Here is a 25,526-nt window from a genome sequence, read left to right as displayed (position 1 = left end):
TAGACATACCCAAGGGGATCCAGCAAATGGCAGTGCAGCTCCTGGAACTCGGTTGCAACGGGAGCCAGTAGAGACAGGAACATCCGCACAGAATGCCTCCTGTCTCTGGGGAAGAATGACACTTCCTTGTGTGCCCAGGATCACAGGAATTAGGAGATCTCACTTTCTGTGAATTCTATAGGAGCCCAAATCCCTCACTTTGGAAGGACAATTAAAGGAAGCACTGCAAAATGTGGCGTATTTCTGCTCTTCTGACTTCTTCCAAGGGCTTATCTACTAGGGTGACCAGACAGCAAATGTGAAAAATCAGGACAGAGGGTGGGGGATAATAGGACCCTATATAAGAAAAAGACCCAAAAATAGGAACTGTCCCTCTAAATTCGGGACATCTGGTCACCCTATTCTCTACAGAAGAGGGAGATCTGACCCCAAGTCCATTATGGGCTGGAATTTACTTCCTGAACACTCAAAATCAGAGTAGGTGATCTTCCTCAATTTTCTTTTGGGGCAACTTTGCTATGGGGAGTAAAGCAGGTTATCATCTTACTACTGGAATGCTCAATAACTTCAGCACGTCCCTATCCAAGCAGCACTTTGTAAGTCAGATACTCACACAGACTGGCATAAGAGCAACATCAGGGCACCTTAGGGTATGTCTACACTGCAATTAAAATCCCACAGCTGGCCCCTCTCAGCTAACTCAGGCTTGTGGCAGTTGGGTTAAGGGGGTGTTTAACTGTGATGCAGATGTTCGGGCTCAGGCTGATGCCTGGGCTCTTGGACTCCACAGGAGTGTAAGATCTCAGAGCTCGGGCTCCAGCCCAAGCATCTACATCACAGTTAAACATCCCCTTATCATGAGCCCCTTTGTCCAAGTCAGCTGACATAAGCCAGCTGCAGGTGTTTAACTGCGGTGTAGACAATTCCTTCACTGTTGATAAAATCGAGTAATAGCATGACCAAGGTGAACTATTCTATCTTACATATGGATCTATTGCATAACACCAGAAAATCACAATACTCGGGTCGACCATTCCACTTTCAATTGCAACTACCAACACATGCAAATATTAAATTTAGTAAATGTACAAAATGATTTATACACCTAAGTGGTGTTCGTGTTGACAATGAAAATCTTCTCATTCTGTAGGAAAAATTCCTTCAAAGAGAATTTGTTTCCCCCTGTCCTGATAGAAAGAAGTTTGATTAATGATCTTAAGCTAATAATTTCAACAGAATCAACTGTGTAATATTTATGATTCCTCTGAAATGTCCTTCACATTACAGATGTGATATTAATTTAGTTCCATGACAGTGATCACCCAGACTCATTACTCTGCTAATTAATACTTAAAAAAATGGGTAAGAGGAATAGTAAATTTGGTTTTATTTTAATGCTGAATATAAATATGAATATTAGACATTAAATTTTAATATATTTGTATTTGCTATTCAACTAAATAATCAGCAATATATTCAGAGGATTTTAATCTGGAAAATAATGAAAACATATTTTAATGCAAATTTTTACTGTGTTGGACCTAAAACACATTGTTCCTAATGTACCACAGGAAACACAACTCCCAAGTTCAGCCTTTTGTGCACATTTCTAGTGGTAGACAATAGTTAATGACACTATACTGTATTTTGTAACCATATATTTGAAAATAAGTATCACGCTTTATTTGCTACAATATTTTATAATTTAATGAGCAGACCAAGGACAAACCAGACAGTTCAGGTTGTATTTATAGGAGCACTGGGTTCTTCTCAAGGGCCTTTGTAGATGACCTTCCCCAAAGTTAGTCTCTACAGCACAGATGTAGCCTGTGCCCTTTAATAAGGATAGATTAAATTCTACTGCTTATTAAACTGATTTTTCCCATCTTTATGAGCAGGTAAATGAACCGCTGTACTATAATTTGTTCACTGAACTATAAATATTAGCCATGTATATAAAAGAGGCTAAAACAACATGTATACCCTAAATTTTAAAAAAAGAGTAAGAGGACCAAAAAATGGCACTGTGGCTAAACAGAGAAAAAGAGGCAGTTAGAGACAAAAAGACATTTTAAAAATTGGAAATCAAATCCTACTGTGGAAAATAGAAAAGAGCATAAACTCAGGCAAGTCAAGTGTAAAAGTATAATTCGGCAGCCAAAAAAAGGATTTGAAGAGCAATAAGCAAAAGAGACAAAAACTAAACAGCAAATGTTTTTAAAGTCCATCAGAAGCAGGAAGCCTGCCAAACTATCAGTGAGGCCACTGAGTGATCGAGGTGCTAAAGGAGCAGTCAAGGATGATAAGGCCATTGCAGAGAAACTAAATGAATTCTTTGTATTGCTCTTCACTGTAGAGGATGTGAGCAAGAGTCCCACACCTGAATCATTATTTTTAGGTGACAAAACTGAGGAACTATCCCAGATTAAGGTGTCAATAGAGGAGTTTTTGGAACAAACTGATACATTAAACATTTATAAGTCACCAGGACCAGATGGTATTCACCTCAAGAGTTCCAAAGGAACTCAAATATGCCATTGCAAAACTATTATCTTTGGTATGTAATCTGTCACTTAAATCAGACTCTGTACCAGATAACTGGCAAATAGCTAATGTAACACCAATTTTGTAAAAAAAACAAAAAACAAAACAAAACTATAGTAAAGAACAGAATTAACAGAAACATAGATGAACATGATAAATTTGGGAAGAGCCAACATGGCTTTTGTAAAGGGAAATCATGCCTCACCAATCTATTAGAATTCTTTGAGGGGGTCAACACACATGCAGACAAGGAGAACAGGAATTCCTGTGGCACTTTAGAGACTAACAAATTTATTTGAACATAAGCTTTTGTGGGCTACAGCCCACTTCACCGGATGCACAGAATGGAACATATAGTAAGGAGATATACAGAGAACATGAAAAGGTGGATGTTGCCCTGATGGCATGGCGGGCTCATTCACCTGCACATCTACCAATGTGATACATGCCATTGTGTGCCAGCAATTCCCCTCTGCCATGTACGTTGGCCAAACCAGACAGTCTATGCAAAAGAATAAATGGACACAAATCTGACACAAATCTGACACTTCAACCTCTCTGGCCATTCAGTAACAGGTTGAAGATTGCCAGGGGATGATGTGAAGTCCAAAAGTATAACTGGGTTTAAAGAAGAGTTAGATAAATTCATGGACCATAGGTCTATCAATGGCTATTAGCCATGATAGTCAGGGACATAACCCCATGCGCTTGGTGTGCCTAAACCTCTGACTGCCAGAAGTTGGGACTGGATCATTTGATGATTGCCCTGTTCTGTTTATTCCCTTTGAAGCACCTGGCACCAGCCACTGCCGGAAGACTGGACACAGGATATGGACATTCTTATGTTCTTATATAAACAGTAGAGAATCATAGAATATCAGGGTTGGAAGGGACCTCAGGAGGTCATCTAGTCCAACACCTTGCTCAAAGCAGGACCAATCCCTAACTAAATCAAATATAAATATTATAGTATCTTATAATTTAATATTTTGCCACTTTGTTACAGTACATTAATTCTTATGAACGGTCACAGTGAAGATGTTAAGCTCTCTGGACCAGGGATTGCCCTTTTTTTAAAAAAAAATCTATATGCACATACCCCAACAAAGCAGACTTAATCTCTCCGGCAAAGGGGTTGCCTTGCTTTATACTGAATTAAAGTGGTACACAGATTTAAGACTTATAAATTCATAAGGATCGCTTCACTTACTGCCAGAATGCAACCACTTCTGGGATAGGAGATGGCAGCCATTATAATGGTGCCAGGAACTTTACAGTTTTAGAGTAGGAAGTGAAGAAGGTCTTATCCAATTGAACTGGCAGGAGAGCTCAAGTAGGCAGAGTGTAATGGAAGTTGGTTATGATATCCGTAGTATCTGATCTCGTCTGATGCTTTCCTTGAAGAACTCCTTGTGAAATTTAGGAGCTCTGGTAGGGACAGCCCAAGTTACAGTCACTAATGTTCTGTTAGAAATACATAAAAGATTCTCACCATGTACAATCGGTGTTGAAATTGCCTATGGTAAAGATCCTGTCAGTAAGCTGCTACTTCTTCATGGTCAGCACAAATGCAAGGTCTTGAATGGTCATTTTTAATGCTCAAAAGAATTAACACAAAAGAAACTCCACCTCCATGATACAATGAGCCAATCCATCTCTGTAATCTTGCTTTCCTTGCCACTGAAAGTTATTTTACTGATAAACCTGACTTCAGTGAGGTCAGTGAGTTAGCAGCAGAAAATTCAGTGAAGTACCCACTAGTTCAAATGGGGAGTGAGCGATGAAAAGTTGTACTCAATCCCTTCCCCTTGTTGCATATGAGCACTGAATGTGGCCCAAGATAAACTGTAGTTGGGAAATGGCTCAATATCAATTTTTGTAGCAAGTTACCTCTCACTGAACTTATACCTGTTACCAAATTTTCTAACACTAACCAGTTTCACTGGCAAAAATCTGAGCGCTGCCTCTTTCACCTGCAAACCACATTTGCATGCACAAGATAGCTAATAGCAAGATTAATCATCCATTTTATATGCGCAAATTCAGATTTTGTGGGGGCAATGTAGGTGGCCAGTCTTTCAGATGTGTAGGGCTTACATGTCAGGGGAACCGGGATCTTAATTTTGGTTTAATAAATCTTTCAGTTTAGAAACCAGTCAAATTGTCAGAGCTTCCCTCCTTCTATAATGAAAAATCCCTTCAGAGGAGGATTGAAACTAATATTTTCCAGATTAATTTCATGCCAATTATTGCATTAGTTTTAGCTGATAAATATTCAAAGGCTAAAAGATACCAACAAGATGGATTAATTCCCCCACTGCACGAACAAAAACTTTTAATATTTTATATACCAAAATTAAATGCTGTTTGTTGTTTCTTGAACCAGATCCTGCGACATGTTAATTAATTGCTTCAAGAGGACTGTAGACATATTTCTTGGAAACAAAATGAAACATTTCAATATTTATCTCCAATGTTCAACCGGGCTAGCAAATAATGCTTCTGAAATACATCTTACCTGCAGAAATCTGGTGGCACCATGCCATAAACATTTATCCTGTCACAGAGTTCTAATGCGATAGTCATTGTGAACCATCCTGTGCTAAGCCAAGTGTTGGATATCTTCCTAAAAGTAAAAACATAATTAAGTTTCCAGGGTGACAAATCATGCTTGAAATATCTAAAGTAATTTCTGGGCAGTTTTCTCCATTCTTGTGAAAGGTTATGAAACTTGGGCAACCAACACCTCTTCTTCTGTCCTTAATTTTGGGCACAGAAACATTAATATTTTTGTGACATTTACCTTAAGCAACTGTAGCCTCCAAACCTGTGTTTATATTCTGATACCAGAAAAATACCCTGTATTGATAATTGCTTAGTGGAAGCCATCACCCAAATGCATGGTGACACAAGATGCCATTTAGAGCCTAATGCTGGTCCCACTGTGTACGTCTACACAGCCTGTGGCAGCAAGCCTCTCAGCTCAGGGCTTGCACTAGTGCTCTAAAAATAGCTGTGTAGACAGTGCTTTGAAGTTGTGGCTGTGGGACTCGAGCACGTCCCCACCCAAGCAACTTCAAAGCATTTTCTGCACAGCTATTTTTAGCACTATCCCAGATATGTTGATCCCAGAGGCTCGCTGCCGAGAGCTGTGTAGACATGCACAGAATTTCAGTGGGACCAGGATTTGGCCTTAAGAGCTCAATTCAGCCAAAATGAGCTTTTGCAAGTGTGGTCTGTGGACACGCCTCAGCCACTTTGTGTTCCATGCCTGAGAATTCTACTTGCGATTCTTAGCAGAGAATTTCCTTTCTTGAGGGACTAAAGCCATTGCCATCTGTTAGCCATAACAGGAAACCTCTTGCACAAGATCAGAGACTCTGTCTTCACCTAGCCTGAGTGTCATTAATAGCATCTAGGATCTCTGAACAACAAGGCTTCCAAAGAACCATTTATGCCATCTATTAGCCTCAACCCCTTACTATTGATGAGGAAGCCAATGGCTAGCTTAAATTAGTCTATTTGACTCACCTCAGGAATGGACCTGTCTGCTATGGGAGAACGGTAAAGACAGCAGCCCTTCCTTCCATCCATGTATGCACCCATCATCATGGTATTTGGGCAGAGAATTTCATGCCATTAAAAGGCACTCTCCCTCCAGCTAAAACTCCACAGCTATCAGGGCTCACTTTCTAGCATTCTACTGCTTCTGGCACAGGGGGAGTGTTTTAAACAACACTTAACCACCCTTGAAGTGTATGAGGTTGGGACTGCTGGAGTCCATCCGTGCCATCCCACACCTCACTCCACCAGCAGCTGATCATGAAGATTATTGCAGAAGGAGGACAGTCTTCTAGTTAAGGCACTGGCTGGAGACTCAGGAGATTGGGGTCAAATTCCTGGCTCTACCAATGACTTCTTGTGTCTCATTGAGCAAGTCATTTAAGGCAAGATTCCAAGCCCCTTATTTGTATTGGTAGGCCGATTTACATTAAAGTTTACTGGTGCAAAAATCAATGGGACTGCTCATGTGAGGAATTGTTCCTCAATCTGACCTTTAATTTCTCTGTGCCTTGGGTCCTCATCTGTAAAATGGGGATAGTCTAATACCTCCTTTCTCCTACCCTCCTACGTTCTGCCATGTCTATTTACAGTGTAAGCTCTTTGGGGCAGGGAGTGGTTTCTCACTATGTGTATAGGCAGCATCTAGCACAATGGGGCCCTAATCTCAGTTGGGGCCTGTAGGCACTACTGCAATGCAAATAATAATTTTCCAGCTCAGAGGTGGAGGGGGAAGGGATAAGGACTCAAGGACGAGAATTTGTTTGCATGGCAAAGAAGTGAGAGATTGGAGGGGAATAGATTGTTCTCAACAGACAAGATTCCCCCAATGTCTAGGGTTTGCACAGCTCAGAAAACCCAGGGCATTTGTCAAAAGGGTCTGGCCCCTTTTAAGTTAGACAATTATGATGTTAGTTACTGTAACTCTCAAGGTTTCAATAAATAGGAAAAATAAAGGAATTTAAACAAACTTTAAATAAAAGAAAATCAATGAGCATAAAGAATTTAAATATGAAAAGCTGTTTAAGTACCACTGTTAATGCTTCCATCTCTCTAAATGCCACCTCTGCAGTATTACAATATAGAAACAGGGTTACATTGTCTTGCCTTTTCATAAAAGATTTTAACAAGAGTCCAACAAAAGAATATCTACTGTTTTTACTTCTAATCAGCTGTAATGAAAGAATACAAAGAGCTGTCATGTGCTTATTAGGGGGAATTATCAGATATTCTTTTATATGATGAACTAATACACTGTGCTGATAATTCTGTAGTGCACACTAAACTACAATTAAAAAGGCCTTTCTGCTCCACCAAAATCTCATTTATAATCTCTATGGAAATACTCTTCCTGAAGTTATTTCATTTACGCTTCCTTTATCTAATTACTGTAATATTGGTTCTGAATCATATTTTCTTAACGTACCCTTATTCAATTACAAAGTTATTTTCAAGTACAGTTACTTTGTAATATCAAAATATATTGCTCTGCAGCTCTGTCATTTGCCATACTATTTCATAGTGACATTTTCTGAAGGTTCTCCTTCAGTTTTAAAGATCAGTCCTTTTTTTATAAAGCACAATACATCCAATTATCCTTTTTCTCATAATACTAAAGACAGAAATGGATGGCTTGATTATTGCTTCCTTGCAATCAGATTTCTCCCCCTTTGTTTTTTTGCAGTCAATAACTCAGTAGTACTCAATAGAAAAAAAAAAGTACACTGAGTAGAGAACATTCTGGGTTAACACAATGTTCTGTTCCTGCACCCACAGCTCTGTAATTGTCTTTTTTTTCCTACAAATTCCTTCCTGCCCATGTTTCCTTTCATCTTCCTTCCTCCTCCTTTTGTGCTGCCTTTTCATTTATTTTCATCTCTTGTTTTAATCTTCTTAGTCCTTCAAGTAGGTCAGAGGTGTCCTCTAAAGGAGCATTTCTTGTACAGTGGCGTGTGCACTTTCTTATTACCAATGGAACCTGTTTGTAACACCAAATGCTACAAGGATCCCAGTGCCCTTGGTTCCCACTGGGAGCTGAGGGTGCCCAGAACTGGGCTCACAATAAACTCAGCTATAGGGTAATTAAAGGACAAAATTCCTTGAGGAGGTTTTCACTTCTCCTACAGGACAAGACGGAGCTCTGAGCAGATGTGACTGCAGAGGCATAAAAAGCCCTCACTCTGTGCACACAAAGAGGCTGCTCAGATCCCTGCTGCGTGCAGGATATCCCCACTGCAAGTGAGGAGGCATGATTCCATCCTCCCCCATGTGTAGCCAGCAGAGCTGGCCAAACAGCAGGGCAGAAGTATCCTGCATCTTAAAAAAGGGTGCTACATCTTACTTTCTCTAGAGTAAAAGCGGGTCAGGGGAGGTATTGTGACTGGGAGGATACAGCACTGCACTGCCCAATAGGCAGAGTCTGAACCTAAATGCCCCATCTAGCCCACAGTGACCCTTCATTACACTTGCTGTTATGTTTCACTCCCTTGTACACTGGGGATGCAGCTAATTCCATACATCCTCCAAAAAAAGTGTTAAATGCACAATTCCCTGGGGATTGTCACCTTCCCCTTCTTCTCTGCTCTGGCTGAGCAAAGTAGGAGAGGGAAGAGTTTTTTCTGTGCTGGTAAAGGCCCCTCCCTCCCAGCTGCAATTTCCCACCGCAATTACAGTGAATGAAGAGAGGCCCGCCAGCACTTCTAAGGTGAACGTGAAAGGATCTTTAACAAATAGGTCTAGACATAGTTACATTATGCTTATACCAGCAATACCGGTCCACACCTCCAGAGCGACTGAGGATTCCCTGACAGTGGAGCCAGTGTAGGAGGGGCAAGATTTAGGGGGCAGTACTGCATGCCCTGTGCAGAGGTCTAGCCTATGGGGGATTCTCAGGTAGCAATGCACAAGATGGGCTGGGGCCAGAGGATACATTGCATCTTGGTTGCAGTGGTCCTTTACCTTACAATGTGGGTTTGCAAAGGGCATGGACAGCTACCTATCATTGTTATTTATCATCTGTATTGTGGTAATTCCTAGGTGCCCCAGTCATGGACCATGTCCCCATGATGCTAGGTGCTGTACAAACAGAACCAAAAGACAATAGGATGTAATAGTCTGCCATGGAGTGGCTCTGCCTCTGCCCTGAAGCCTGGAAGACAGGACACATCCCCCACATCCCTGTGGTTGCCTAGTACTAAGATCTGCTGCATGGGCTGGACTTTGCAGAAAGTTTCTAGGTGAGGAAAACTGTTCACAATGACTTACTGCACTGGATACTCACCTCTTTGTTTGTATCGAATGAGGACCTTGTACCATATTTACTGCTGTATATTTAATGTGTACAAATATAATGAGCTCATAAATATCAAAATAAAAACAAATATATTTTTCTTGAGAAAGTCCCTGGCTTAAAAGTCCATTTACCTACATTATGCATATAAATACTCCAGTCCTGCGGTGGGTCACTTTTTAAAAATTTCATTTGAAGATCAGTCTATAAATTACAGATACATCTTTATGAGACTAACTATCATAATAATTTCTTTTTTCCCAGCTGTAAATGGAAGATGAACTGTTCAGAAGCAAGTAATATATGAAAAATGTGTGTATTTGTTTTACAGGAAGCTGTACAGCAGCAAGGTTCAAGAATGCTTAAATTATATAAAAAATAATATGGAGATATACCTATCACCTAGAACTGGAAGGGACCCCAAAAGGGCATTGAGTCCAGACCCCTGCCTTAACTAGCAGGACCAAGTACTGATTTTGCCCCAGACCCCTAAGTGGCCACCTCAAGGACTGAACTCACAACCCTGGGTTTAGCAGGTCAATGCTCAAACCACTGAGCTACCCCTCCTCCCCTTCAATAAATAGCCATTATAATTCACAGAACAGTAGCATTCCTCCATAAGAAAGTAAAACCTATCAATTCTGGTTTTTCAAAACCAGTAAAAAACTACTTTCAGGTTTATTAGCCCAACGTGAGATTTAAAACACAGTGTATCTTCTGGCTGTTTCTTTCTGCAATTCCCTTGGTTGATGGTATACAACACACACTGTTTTTAGTGTTATAAGTTAATGGACAAATATTCAATATAAATGATTTTGATACACATTTTGGATTTAAGTTACAAAGGCTAAGTGTTATTTAGCATGTAAAATCATATTACAACCATATGCACATTTAACGGGCATGATGTTCCATCTGAGTTAATCTGAAGCTGATGAGTATAAATGCCATTTTTCTGCAGCTATGGAAATTTCCCCAAATGTACCCTCATAAATTTCCTCACCTGTCTTTGCCAGTTTCCCATTTGAAGAGGTCGTCAAATTGAAGCATCTTGTGCCGAGAAACCATATATACTTTTAATTGAGGTAGTATCTGATTCATCAATTGCAGATTATTATAAACCAAACCTTTTCCATCTCGTCTCATATAGCTGCTGGGACCCCAGAAGATAAACACAGTACCTTGACTCATATTTAACAGTTCATTGCGGTTTCGCAGAATTCTCTGGATACTAGAATGTGCAATGACTCGAAGGCTAGTTTTGTTTCCAACATCTTTTCCATAACCTCGAGTGGGTGCATCGTTCATTCGTATTACACATTCAGTCTGGTCGATTCTGTTGCCTTGTTTGCTTCCCAAAAGGTGTCCAGAACTGGTTACCAGTGCACAACTCTTGCAATGCATTTTCAAAGGCTGCAAAGAAATAAACACTTCAAAATTAACTGCAATCACTTTTTCATCCACTAGGCAATAAAATAATTATTACTAATTAGTTTACTCATATATTGCACCTTTTAGTACAAGGATCTCAGAGTGCTTTCCAAACACCCTCTTGGATAGGTAAATGTTTTCTGTTAACATTTTTATATGTTATAACAGATTCTGTTACTTAAAACATTGCTTTGGTGAATGGAAATAATATTTTAACCAGGTTTCTCTGGTGCCAAATGTCAGCAAATTGTCTCCCTTGGGTTGTCGTCTGCAGTATTAATGCCATACAGGTTCAGCATGTAACTACACTCATTTTAAACAAAATCACTGTCAAGGTTATCACAGTGCTTTATTAATAAATTTCTTTGTCTTTAATGCATACACATATTTTAAAATCGCACTGATAACACTGCTCTACAGCCAAAATGCTTCTGAAATAAATGTAGTCAAACTTTACTAATTCTGGGTCACTGAGAACGAAAATGATGCTTAAAATTGTTGATTGGCTCTAGTACTACTGGCGCTTCTTGGCTTGTCTCTTGTATTCATTTAATGGAGCATCTCTTTTTTTTTTTTTTATTGGCATCCCAGGGTGGGCGGCGAAGCCCGCCCACTTCTAAAGGACCTTCCCCCAGCCTAAAGGGAGGATCCACAGGGCTAGAACACCAAGTGATTCGGGGACAACGAATGAAAAAAACAGGATCAGGAGTGAGGTCAGAGGGTAAACTAAGGGCAACCGGATGGGGACACCGAGCAGAGAACCCCGGACAACGCCCACTGCTCCTCAAAGGCGTCAAGGGAGCCAGTGGCGCCGCCCAGAGAACTCCGCCCGGATGCGGTGAGCACGGCAGGAACGGAAATAGGCCCTACAGTCGCAGAAGTCCGTCGGCCAACACTCCTCTCCCTGGTGTTGTAGATGGCTAGTTTGGCCAGGGCCACGAGGAGGTGAGAGGAGATCCCGCGACTGGTGGGGCCACGGATGGGGAGTGCATAGATAAAAAGGTGAGGGGAAAAGTGCAACCAGAACGTAAAAGATAGTCAGGAGGAGCCGGAACAGGGGCTTGCAACCTGCGCACTCCAAGTAAACGTGCGCCAAGGTCTCCTTCACGCCACAGAAAGGGCAGGTGTCGGGGACGGGGTGAACCGCGCCAGTACACACCGTGCTCACGGCCCATGAAGGAGCCGCCAACTACATCCCAGCGGGCCGCGGGACCAGGGCAGAGTACAAGCTGGCCCACCCGGGGCTTCTCACCCTCGAGAGTGGCAGGAGGGTCCGCCATTTGGTATCGGGGCGGGACGCGAGGGTGAGGTAGTGAAGGTGTGGGCACCGAGCGTGTACAGATGTTTCCGTGGCGCGGTCTGGAACAGAAACCGGCTGCACATCGTGGCAGCCGGCTTGCAGAGAAAGGGTGAGGGGCCGCATTGGTCCACGGGGCAGGGGCCCTACAAAAATGTCCATGGGGCCCGGGTGAGAGGGTGGGCGGGGCTGCCCTCTCGTAGGACCGGTCGAGGTAAGCCCGAGCAGCAGGCAGCAAAGCGGCCTCACCTCCTGAAGTACACGCCTGGGAGTATGAGTCTGGAGAGCCCTCATGCGCCGGGCGAGCGTCAGGGGATCCAGCCAATCTCCCCGTCGTAGTCAGGAGGTCTCCGACCCTGGTGACTCCCGCCAAGACCGACTCCGGCGCACCGCGGGGACTCCGCCAACCTGCACACGAAGCTGGGATGTGTAGCAGGGGCTCCGCGAGGAGGTCGGCCCACGGTGGCCACCACGACCTGGTGCGGAAAGAGCTTCCAGGTCCGGAGGAGGTCTTGGTAGAAGACCGGCAGCCCGGAGAGGTCTCGCCGAAGACCTTCGGATGGAGGTAAAGAGCTGCCGTTATTCGGAGCCCTCGCGAACGGCGGGGAAGCTGCGCCAGAACGCTCCACGCCGGACTACCCGCACCATACAGGAGCCTCTGCAGGGCCTGGAGGCGGAAGACACGGACCTGAGTGCGAAGGCACTTCAGGCCCTGCCCCCCTTCTCTCCAGGGGCAGGTGGGGACCCCTGCAGAGACCCAGTGCGTCCTGGCAAAAGAACTCCAGAATCCTCGTCCGGAGGTTGTCAGGAAATCCGGGGCCGGACCAGCATCTCTTGTCACTGTCCAGCAATAGTCTGCAAGCATTGATGGGCTCCATTGCCTGATAGCGTTCTCCATTGTTGCAATGTCCTGGTGAAATCCGCTCGCCGTGCTTGTCGCTCACTGCTCCGCAGTTTTGTGGAAAAAAATCTAGATGAGTACAAAAATGTATCTTTAGTGACTGTTGCAACCAAAGGCTTTTGTTATGCCTGAGGAGGTTTTCACAACACACCTGTAGTTGTCTGCCTTGTTGTTTCCGAAGAAAATTATGCCACTAAACTGGAAGGTTTCTATGCCGTCTTTTCCTTGCCAGCTGCAATGGTCAAGATGCATCATCTCGAAGAAGTTCATGAATCTGAGGACCAAACAAAGACACCTTCCTTTATCTTAGCTTCACTTACTTGGAAATTTTTCCACGGGGTACTTGAAAGGTGCTTGTGTTTTGTCATGGCTGAACAAAGTTCTTCATCAGACCCAGCTTTGTGTAGGGTGGTAAAAATCATCCCTTGATTCAACAAGTGGTGGATGCTGAACACTTTTCACTCCCAGGCTCCAATGACTGTCGGAGTGGCCAGTCTTTTTGATAGTAGTGGGAATGTCTGCGACAGTTATCCCATTCGCAGAGAAAACAGCAGTACATTTGTGCATCCAGTCCTGCAGACCAAGCACAGAGAGCAACAACCTTCAAACAACCACACAAAGATGCCACTGATGTTGGTCATCCAGTTTATGCACCTCAAAAGTGTTTTCATGTTGTCATAGGTTTCCTTCATACGGACTGCATGACCAACTGAATTGATGGCAAACATTGCCATTATGCAGCAAACAGCTTTAAAGACTCGTCTTCGATGAATCAATGTAACCAGTCTCCACTCATCTGGATCCGTGAACGATGTTTGAGGCTGCCATCATCCATCGATGTTGTTGTCAGCTTACCAAAGATCACCTTACCATGAAGAACGAATAGGACAAGATCTTTTGACGGTGCGAGCGGAACATGGAAACCCTAAACATCACCTGCCAGGAGATCTTGCACATGCTGTATGTCTGGTGCCCAAACATGCTCTGCTTACTCGTGGTAGTTTCCGGAAAAGTCCTGACAAGGTCATTCACGCTTCACCTTGTGTTATATGAGTGTGAGTGTGATCACAGAGGATGGGGCACGGGAAACCATTGTGGTCCTGTGACATTGTATGGATTCAGTGACCGAAAAAGTTTTCATCCTCTTGCCTCTTCCTTTGTCTGACTCAGTGAGAACTGATTTCTGGTGCATACAGGATATTCTGGCGTCCTTCTCCGTGGGGTCTGGGCATATAGCCTGATGGGATATGTTTGGCGAATGACACAGTCCACTTTCTTCTTCTTTGACACACCTTCCCAAGTGGAGTAACCATGCAGAAGTAACAAGTTGCTGGTATCGATCTGTTGGCTCTCTCAAATCATTTGGCACTTGCACAAAGGCAAAGATGATTCCTTTCCCGTTTCAATACCACTGGCAAGATTTGTTGTCCTTTCAAATCATCATTTGGGGCCCTTTCCCCTATATTAGAAAAAAAGACCAATTTTTTTTAATTTTTACATTTATTAAGGCCCCCACCATCAAAAGAAAAAAACCTAACAAATGTTTTAACCCTCCTTTCCCATGGGGAAAACACCCTAGAAAAGTGGGGGGACCCAGACACCTCCATTTAGTTATCTTGTCATGGAAGTCTTTTCCCCTTGCCCATATTTTTCCCAGGTTGGAAAAAAATTTTCTCCGTCAACACAACAACGGGGAAAGGGAAAGGGGGAGGAGAAAAAAGGAGAAGAAGAAAAATCCCAACTGGAAAAAAAAAAACAATACATTGCCCAGGAAAACTCCAATGATAGAAAAAAAAAAAAAAATAAAACCTTATGGAGCTTGGGGGTTCCACTGGGGTTCCCCACTCCTAGGTGTTTTCCCAATGGGAAAAAAAAGGGGAGAAAAGGAAAAAGTTTTTTTAAAACAATTTGGTAGTTTTTCTTTTGATAGGGTTGGGGGGACGCTTTTAAATAAAAAAATTAAATAAAATGTTCTTTTTTCCCTAAAATTAAAAAGAAAGCCACTGAAATTGATGGAAGACCATGGAAAACAAAAGGTTCCCAAAAACCTCTCAGTTTTAAAACCTTAAAAACGTGTCTTTCCCCCCTTGAAAAATTTAAAAGTGGAACCTTAATATTGCCCCAGAAAATTACAGCCAAACTGCGGAAATATTGGGCCCAATGGAAAATTTACAAGAAAAAACCCCTTAAAGGAAAAAGAAAAGGGGGAAAAAAAGAAAAGACTTAAGGCCGCTTTGGGGGGTTGTGTTAGACCTAACTGGAAAGGAAAAAGGCTTGAAGGGGAAAAGAATAATTGCGCTGGCTAATAAAAATAGAAAATCAAACGAAAGGGATCAAAAAAATCAACAAGAAATTGGAGGCAATAAAGGGTTATTTAAGTTAAAGTTTTTAACAGCGGGCCCCCTTTTCTACAAAGCCAAAAATACAGCCTGAAAAATGCTTCTGAAATAAATGTAGTCATAAACTTTACTAATTTTTCTGGGCCTCACTGAAAAAGAATCCGAAAAATGATGCCTGCTTAAAAAAAAATTGCTTGAAAATTGTTTGATTGGCTCTAGTAGTCTAGCTGTTGGGCTCCAGACCTTACACAGCAGTGGAATCTCCTGGCAGGTGATGTTTAGGGTTTCCATGTTCCGTGACCATCAAAAGGATCTTGTCCCATTCTTTCTTCATGGAAGGTGATCTTGTAGCCTGCAAACAACATCGTTGTGTGATGGCAGCCCTCAACATCGTTCACGATCCAGATGAGTGGAGACTTGTTCATGGTGATTCATCGAAGACGAGTTTAAAGCTGTTTGCTGCATAATGGCAATGAGGTTTTTGCATCAATCAGTTTCCAGTTGGGTCATGCAGTTGGTCAGTCCATATGAAGGAAAACCTATGACAACATGAAACAACTTTTGAGGTGCATAAACTATGACCAACATCAGTGGCAGCCTTGTGGCGATTTGAAGGTTGTTGCCTCTCTTGCTTGGTCTGCAGACTGGAATACACAAAGTACTGCTGTTTTCTCTGGCCCAATGGGATAGTCGTGCAAGAGATTCCCACTCTCTGACTGCCACTACATCAAGAAAGATTGGCCACTCCGACAGTCATTGGAGCCTGGGAGGAAAAGTGTTTCAGCATCCACCACTTGTTGAATCAAGGAAGATTTTGTTACCACCCTTACACATCAAGCTGGGTCTGATGAAGAACTTTGTCAAGGCCATTGACAAAACACAAGCAGCTTTCAAGTACCTCCATGGAAAATTCCAAGGTTAAGTGAAGCTAAGATAAAGGAAGGTGTCTTTGTTGGTCCTCAGATTCGTGAACTTCTTCGAGATGATGCATTTGACCATGCACTGCGTGGCAAGGAAAAGACGGCATGGAAAGCCTTCCAGTTAGTGGCAATAAATTTTCTCGGAAACAACAAGGCAGACAACTACAGGTTGTTGGTGGAAAACCTCCTCAAGGCATACAAAAGCCTTGGTTGCAACATGTCACTAAAGATACATTTTTTGCACACTCTCATCTAGATTTTTTTTTTCCACCGAACTGCGGAGCAGTGAGCGACGAGCACGGGCGAGCGATTTCACCAGGACATTGCAACAATGGAGAACGAAATGCGCTATCAGGGCAAATGGAGCCCATCAATGCTTGCAGACTATTGCTGGACAGTGACAAGAGATGCTCCATTTAATGAATACAAGAGACAAGCCAAGAAAGCGCGAGTAGACACTGAATAGGACTAAACTATGTACATAATAGTTTTTTGCCTTTTGTTTCATAATAAATTTTATTTATATAACCCTTTTGCTGATTTTTAAAGTGTTACATAAACAGGACAGGTGAAATATTATCATGTAAAGCAACCATAAACACATGAAAAGACCTCGGTTTACAATTTATGATTAAAACTCTACTATCTACACAATATACATAGACATAAAATGTAAAACCTGAAATATCTTAGAAACAGTAGCCAATCAGTTGTTTTAATTGTCATATTTGAATTCAGCACATCAAACTACATAATAAATATCACATTTTATCTCTGAAGCAGACAACTTCTTAAAAATTGTAGACCAATGTAACTAGTGCTTTGCACTTTTTCTAGATTGTCTTTCAAGTCATCTTCAAAAGATACACAGTAACAGGAGATGGAGTACATCCATACAAGGTGTGTTTACGAGGCAATGGAAGAGAGAATAAAACCATAAATAAGCCAGGTTAAATAAACCAGGTTATTAAATGATGTATAAACCATCATTATCAATCTGTAAGTACATCTTATCCCATTGTTTAACAGGAGAATTAAGAAAAAGAAAGGAAAGCTAAAGATAATCAAATATGCAGTATGCAACAAGGTGCAGTGATAATATACTGGACTAAGAAGACAGGACTGTTTCATGATGCAGCCCTTAAATAGGCTCCTGTGGAATGATGATATCTTGCAGCATCATTCACAATTTGTTGAACGGGTTTAGATTGTCTCTCTTCGATTAAGGAGAATGCAGTAGCCTAGATGTCTCCTTCCATTTCCTGTGCTGTTACAAGTGCAATGACATTAGAAATGTCTCAGAAAATGAAGACATTTTGAATTATGATAGCAAAATTTCCTATAGTAAGTGGTGCCAATAAAATAACTTTGTTAACTGTAATGTTACATTTTACAGCTGTACATGAGAAGATGTACCAAGCACTTAATCATTAACAGAGTGACAGCTGTTGAATAATAGTTAAGAGAAAAACTGAGCTTCTGTTATAAACCTGATTTCAGCCCCACCTTTTATGTATATTGTTCTCAAAACATGTAAATTAGATTTTTTCTATAAAATCTGAAGCAAGTCTGACAACCTGTTCCTGAACTATGAGATCCTAAACTAGAGCTGTTAAGCACAAGTCCAGACGTATTCTAATGATATTTGTCTGTTTCCCACTTTATAGCAAAAAAGGCAAGTTAACCGACTTGCATGCATTTCCTTAGCTGAGATCTAGTGCCCCGGAGCAAAATGCAGACGATTAAATTCAAATTACCAGAGCAATTAACATTGTCTTTAGTAACACTGCTAAGGAATATCAGTTCTGGTGACCTTAGTGCACAGTTCATCACACAAATGCTTAGACCTAAGCTGGCCATGTTTAACAAACTAGTCTCTAGCCCCTTTCCTTATGCAGACAGAGCTCACACTGTGTAACTCCATGACTCGGAAGGCTTGTCAATGGAAATGAGACTTTGTCCTTACAAAAAACCTACAATGGGGCTGAGGACCTCATATAGGTTTGCGGAGGCAAGTGGGAGAACTCAAAGAACCTGGTCAGCTTCCTGAGCTGGGACTGAGGAGACTCAGTGGGGGCTTCTCCCTTCCTGCAGGTAGTGGGAAATGCCCCCACTGATCTCCTCCCCCTGCCCCTCAAGCTCCACTCCCATCCATCTCCCACCTCGTGGACCTCAAGAGGTTCTCTGATCATGCTCTGTGGTTCCTCTCTGATGAACGACAGGAGGTTCCTCAGGGAAAGGTGGCAGTAAAGATGCTAGTGCACCCCACAATGACTCCTACATGCAAGCTGCTCATGCGCACCTTCCATATCTGGACTCCTCCTTCATCGGGCAGGCTGCGCCCCAAGTCCTTTAGTTTCTAGGGGGTGGAGTGCAGGAAAGAGGACATAGGAGCATGAAGACCTAACAGGCGACAGGTCTCTGGCTGGGGCTACTGAGGGGGAGAACAGGGCCTTGGGAAGAAATGAGGATTAGGTGAGGCGTGGATATTTGGGGAAGGAGTGCTGCCACGAGCACAGGATCCAGGTGAGGAGAGGGATACTCAGGAGCAGGAGGAGAAGTCAAGCAGGAAGCATTAGAATTAGCACTTCACTGCCTTTTTCAACAAACCACCTGTGGTTCATCAGCAGGGAATCCCATTGCTGTAAACAACAGGAGATTCCTCTTTTGCATAAGCCAGAGAAGAAGGTACTTTCCCTTTCCTTTCTTCTGCAATGCTAAGCTCTCCTGCCTTGCCCTCACTGCTCCTTGCAGCCCCCTCCCTAAAAGCCATGAGCACAAATTCACTCTCCCCAGAGCTCCCTGTAGCCCTGCTCCCTGACTTACAGTCACCACATAGGTCTTAAGGCTCATGACGGACCCACAAACCTCAAGGCCTGTGAGGGAGGAAGTCTGAGGACCCTAACAATCATAAGGATTATAAATGTTTGTGAGATTCCTCACCAGACCACTTGGCTCTCCCAGCAGTTGATTCCCATACTCTTGTGCACCTTATAAGGCCTACAAGAGAGAGGCTTCCCTCCCAAGATTCACAGAAGCTGTAGATTAGTGAGTCCCTTCCTGCAGGCTTCAGGAAGCCAGGGTGACAAAGCTCCCCATGCCCTTACCTAGCCACTTCCATTCCCCAGTCCAATGACCAAACCAAGGAAATCTCCCTCAAAACCCTTATTAAGATGGAGTTACGGTTGCAAGCGCGTATCAGTGGTCTGACATAATAGTGCTTTTCAAAAATGGTAAAGTGAAAAAACAAAATAGCCCACTACCATCCGCACAAACTGCCCCAAGATTAGAATGCCAGGAACTGCAACGTCACAGTTGCACTTCTCAAGCCAGGCACCCAAACGACTTGCACCCCCAGCAGTGCCTAATAGATAACCTTAGCTATCCAGGTCTACCATAGTCAGCCAGTTACTTTTGATCACAGACCATAAAAGCTAGATTGTTTTAATTGTAACCGTACAGAGCCAGATTCTGCCACCCTTTCTCACAATGAGTAGCCTCATTGATATCAGTGGGTCTATAGTATATCCCCATTTACCTGAAATCCTATTATTTTAAACTCTGCATCATCTGAATCCCTTACTTGTCCCTCAGCATGAGACACATGCTACAGAGGGCAGCTCTCTCATGGTGGGGGACAAGAAAGGGACTCAGATAATGTGGAAACTTGGATAACAGAGCATAGATGCCCGAGGGGCATTACTAGGAGGATGACAACATCAAGCTCCCAGAGGCAGGGGAGGAAATCCTGCTGCTGAATGGCTCCCACCTCTCAATTATCCTGCCCTCTGATTATCCGAATAAAATCCATGTCCACCTCCCCCACACTATTTGGATAATCAGGAATATACTGTATTTGTGGAACAACATACTACCAATGTAAGTAAAGGTGGCTGGACTAATTTACAGCTTCCTTTATGGACTTCTACAATGTGCACAAACACACACACACAGACACTTGTATTATTATTATCAAATTCCGACATAACATGCTAAACGGCCTGAAGTAAGGGCCTGATCCTGCAAACCACTAAGGGAATTCAGGCCCAGACACTGAAAAGTGTTTAGGCAGCCAACTCGCCTAAGTACCTTTGAGGACCTAGGCCTCAGTGCCTCACAGGAGTGCTCAGTGCCCATGAAATCTGGCCCTGTGGTAGCCAATTATCCATGTCACTACACACATCTCCATACATAAATCTCATATTCCTATTAATATACATGCACAAAAAGGGCAGAAGTTAGTGTGGTGACATTAATACAGAGACATGTACATATAAAAAACATTATAAAAGCGATGTTCTGTGGTGCACATCTTTGACATGGTACATGCTAGAAAGGAAGACGGAGGCTGGCATCAATATGGAGCAGAGTTATGCCTCGTCTACACTGGCGGGGGTGATCAATCTAAGTTACACAACTTACACAATTAATAATGTAGCTGAAGTCGACGTACTTAGATCTATTTACCGTGGTGGCTTCATTGCAGTAAGTCGACTATTTACCGTGGCGGCTTCATTGCTCTCCCGTCAACTCCGCCTGTGCCTCTCGCCCTGGTGGAGTACCGGAGTGGAGGAGCACATGCTCGATGGTCGATTTATTGTGTCTAGACTAGCCACGATAAATCAACCCCCGCTGAATCGATCACTGCCCGTCAATCCAGTGGGTAATGTAGACAAGCCCTTAGGATAGTTTGGGACATCCTAGGTTTCTAACAATTGAGGGTTTATTTATTCACTTATTTCCTCGTCCATTCTTGGAAGGTAATATCCACTGAAACCACATATAACTGACTGCAATCTCAGCTTCATCTTAATGAAGATTTGTGTGCAGAAACAGCCACTGAAGAATGATTTTTTTTATTAAGATAATCTTAACAAAAAAACAAAACAATCTTTTCAATGGAATTACTAAAAAAATTAAACAATTTGTGTAATGGTATTTCCAATGGGTGTTACAGTCTCATTTTTCACATAGAGCTAAGTCCATTTTCATTCACACACATGCATTACTATAATCCTGAGGGACCTAATGATATGGGTAGAAATATTCATGCCTTTGTGAGTCAGGTTCCTAATGAGTATTTACATGCATTTTCCTTCAAGCACTCATCTGCCACTTTGATGAATTACGTACCAGAAGGAACTAAGGTGAACTAGTTGCTCCGGCGTCATGCATGGGAAAGCAAGATGAACTGCTAATGAGGTTAAAAGAAATGTAGTCAGCACCAATGTTAGCTCACACACTTTTAAATATCCACATAGCAAGGCATTTTCACCTAAAACAATTTCTGCTGGTTTCTTGCCTACTGAGCTACAACTTATTTGTTTCTTTAGAAAGCCTGCCAAAGAACCCATCAATTGCAAGGAAACAAGGACAAACATTATTGGAACCATAAAAACCTTTTTTTTAAAAACAAAAACAAAAACAAAACAGATATTCTCATGAATGTTGACATATCTGTTAACATGCCCTCTCACTCCTGCTCCCACCCAACTATTTCCTTTGTGAAACAGGTGTCAGTGATTTCTCACTTACTTCCTATGCAATACTTGGAACCTGATTTTTTGCAGCTGCTCCTTGCAAGCGACTCCCGTTGACTTTACTGGGAGTTTCATTTACTCTCAAAACTACAGCTACAGACTGGGGCCCAGAACCTCCAAGGTACTGAGGAGTTGCTCCATTCGGTGATATGATGTTTAATTCCTAGGTGGTCTCCCGCCCAGTGGAATCCTCAGAGCCCAGCAAAGTACTCGGGCTCCCCATACAATGCATGGTGAGAATTAAGTGCCTACAGAAGGGATTTTCAGAAGCCAATAAGGTGAACGGGGTGACTCCTAAGCTAACCAGCAGTCAAACACCAAGAAGAGTCACAGGGAGAGGGTTTTAGGGGCCTAAGCAGCTGACCTCGTCTCCCTCCTTCTGCCTGAGTTAACTGCCTTTCTCTAATTAGAAACCTCAGCAGTGAACACTCTCCCGTAGACAGGCACTGAAGCCAGGTCAACTGCTTAGGTAGCCTGTGCCCTAGCAGTCGAAACCATCGCTCTTTCTCTCCAGGCCCTGCTCATGTTCGACAGCTCTCTAATTATTATAGCTGCTTAGTGCTGGAGTAAACCAAACCCCTACGGTGCCAGGAGCATGCCAGCAGTACCATGACTTGGAGGCGAGCACTGAAAGCGCTTCAGCCGCTCGGCCTAGTAGGCACTAGCCCTAGTGGGCTCAAATAACCACTCAGACTCATGGCTAACTGAAAGGGTATTTTACTACGGTTGGCAAGAAAGGCAAAGGTTGCAGATACTCTAAGTACAGAAGCTTAACAGTTACAATTCAAAGTGAGCGACAGTGGTAATTGTTTGGGTTCCTGGGGTGGGACAGTTAAGAAACAAGGCTCTACGGGCCTAGTGCCTCTCCAGTCCAGTCAGTATTCCAAGCAAATTGATGCTTGCAGGCTTCCAGGCCAAGCTCAGTTAATGTCTCTCACTAGCACCCCTCTGTGCTGGTTTCCTGCCCTGACACTGCTGCTTGCGTCTCTCACACTAACCCTACGTGTCCCTATGCCCTGGCTAACTCTTGTGTGGGTGTTGTGTTGTCCATTCACCTGGCCTGCATCTGGCCCTACTGCTGCAGGATCTGACACGTATCAGTTCTTAGTCAGAACTGTCCCTGCCATGCAACACTTGGCCACTTCCCTCCCCGAATATAACCCAGCCACTGGCTGCCACCCCCCACCCCAATATAACCCAGCCACTGGCCGCCACCCCCGCCCTCCCCACATAACCCAGCCACTGGCGCCACCTCCCATCCAATATAACCCAGCCACTGGCCGCCATCCCTGCCCTCCCAATATAACCCAGCCACTGGCCACCACCCCCGCCTCCCAATATAACCCAGCCACTGGCTGCCCGCCCCTCCACTAACAAATAGCAGCCACCACTGGCCTTCCATCCCCAACCAGCTGAAAGGACCCAGGGCCGATTAATTATTACTAAACTAGGTAATTACAATTTTTTTTTCAGTAATAGAGAACCATGTTACAAAAAAACCCAACAAGATACACACACACCAGACACAACCTCTCCCACCCAACACCACAACCCACCCACAATACATGTCAAGTGTGGCCAAACTGTGGCTCATGAGCCACGTGTGGCTCTTTCAGTTAAGGTGTAGCTCCCGGAGGCCCCCACACACGCTCCCCCACCCAGTCTCCACCTACTGGGCAGGGGGGAGCTCGGGGCTTCTGCCCTGCAGCAGGGTCGTGTGATTAGGAGCTTCTACTCTTCAGGGAAGTGTGGCCTAAGGGTTTTCGCCCAGTGCGGGGAGAGGAGGGGGCATCAGGACAGAAGCCACAAACCCAGTAGGAGCTGCCCCGTGGGGCAGGTTGTGTCTCTCTTGTGGGTCTTGAATGTCTGAAGATTATTGTATGTGGCTCAGAGGTTCGGTAAGTTTAGCCACTCCTGATTATGTATTTTTAATATTATTTCATCTTTTTTTGTACCTTATCTTAAAATGACACCACCATTTGGACTACCCGGGGGTGCGAACTGCAAAGCACTCTACCATGTCCCAAGTTTGTTTTCTGTTTTGTTTTTTTAAAAGGAGCAAGGTAGTACAAAACCAGCCAGGTGGCAACCCTGTCTTAGGCGCACTCAGAGCACACCTATGGGATCAGGCCTTGCTGAAGAGGCAGATGATCCCTGTCTAGGGCTTTGTCTACACTAGCACTTTTGTCGGTAAAACTTGTTGGTCAGGGGTGTGAAAAATAAACACTCCCCTGATTGACATAAATGTCACTGGTAACAGTGCTGATGTGGACAGCACTATGTTCCTGCCAACATAGCTAAGGCCCCACCCATTGCAGTCATTTAATTATGCCAGCAGGAGAACGGCTACACTGGAGACCTTATAGAATTGAGAATTCTGCAGAGAATTCTGCTTTGAGGCCTCTGAGGCTTTGGCTTGAGCTGCTCATTAGTTGCGGAGTGGCATCAGGCTTAGGCAGCTTTGCAAATGCTGGTGGGAATTAGGCACCTACAGAATTAGGTGGCACTGGTGCCTAAATGGTGAACTCGGGTGCCTAAAGAAGCAGATAGGTGCCTAAATACCTTTGAGGAGCTGGCTCTTGGACCCTGAAGGTGTTGTCCTAGGCAAATCTACAGCCAACAGCCTCATCATTTGGGATACCAGTTGTGTAAAGTGTCTTGGTAATACTGCAGATAACTAAAGTGAGAAGAAAGAAAGTATCAGCTGTAAAATTCTCTCATTGGAAGAAATAAGGCATCAGTTGCAGCAGAACTGTCACCTACCTAAGCAATAACAGTAGAGGTGCAGGGCATTTCCATGGGATGGATGGCCAGATGGGAAAAGCTGATGGCCTGAGACATAACCAAGGGCCATTAAACCTAGGCTGTCATTAATTCCATGCAATGCTCTCTGTTAAGGTAATTATCGCTGTTATCAATGCAAGATCCTAAAAACCCAAGCAAATCCTGACATATGGATTTTTTAATTTTTTTTAGGAGGGCCATTACCCTCATCTCAAGACTCATTTTTGAGAAGCCCACAAAAAAGGACAGACAGTTGGGATAGAAGAGATATTTTTATTCATTATTGTGAAAGAATATATATAATGCATAATTAAAATGTATATATTTAATTGTATCCCTCTCCCTCAACTGTCTTCTTAGATAGCAGGCTTTTTCAGTCGTGTTTCATGGCTTCCAATGTGCATACGCAGATCCAGCACAATGTGGCTGGGGCACTTGAGCACTTCCACAACATAAATAAACATCACACAGGACATTTTTAGACTATGAATGACTCACAGATCAGTCATACCAGATAAAGAAACAGATCTAAAGATGGTTAAAGAAAACTTAGTTTGATAGCATCCTGTCTGTCCAGAAACCATTTATCAATACTTGTAGTTGTGAAATCCTCATTTCTTTATTGTTTTGTCAGTATGGTCCCCACTTTCCTATTGTTTATCTGTATGATCTCTATCTGGTTCTTTAATTGTTTCTGTCTGCTATACAATTAATTTTTCTAGGTGTAAATTAATTAAGGTGGCGGGATAGGATTGGTTAGAGAATTTTGTTACACTATGTTAGGATTGGTTAGTAAAATTTTAGAATACTGATTGGTTAAGGTATAGCTAAAAAGGACTCAAATATCACTATATAAACTGGGGTATAAAAGGAACTTCTTTGGGTACCAACTCCAAGACACAGCCCCAAAGATCAAAGCT

At 43.1% G+C, this 25,526-nt stretch overlaps 1 protein-coding gene across 2 annotated transcripts in view; it reads right to left on the bottom strand.

Moving 5' to 3' along the window:
- Positions 1-25,526, bottom strand: part of ST6GALNAC5 (ST6 N-acetylgalactosaminide alpha-2,6-sialyltransferase 5) — a 112,560-nt gene that overhangs the window by 21,888 nt on the left and 65,146 nt on the right. For both annotated transcript variants that reach the window (XM_032802470.2, XM_032802469.2), the window contains exons 3-4: positions 10,398-10,807; positions 5,063-5,170 (exon numbers count right to left, since the gene is read on the bottom strand). In XM_032802470.2, the coding sequence (XP_032658361.1) occupies positions 5,063-5,170; positions 10,398-10,807 (518 nt within the window). The remainder of the gene's footprint in view (positions 1-5,062; positions 5,171-10,397; positions 10,808-25,526) is intronic.

Source organism: Chelonoidis abingdonii, chromosome 7 (assembly GCF_003597395.2).
Source record: "Chelonoidis abingdonii isolate Lonesome George chromosome 7, CheloAbing_2.0, whole genome shotgun sequence".
Taxonomy (NCBI): Eukaryota; Metazoa; Chordata; order Testudines; family Testudinidae; genus Chelonoidis; species Chelonoidis abingdonii.
Note: the sequence above shows the minus strand (reverse complement) of the source record. Positions and strands in the feature narration are given on the sequence as shown.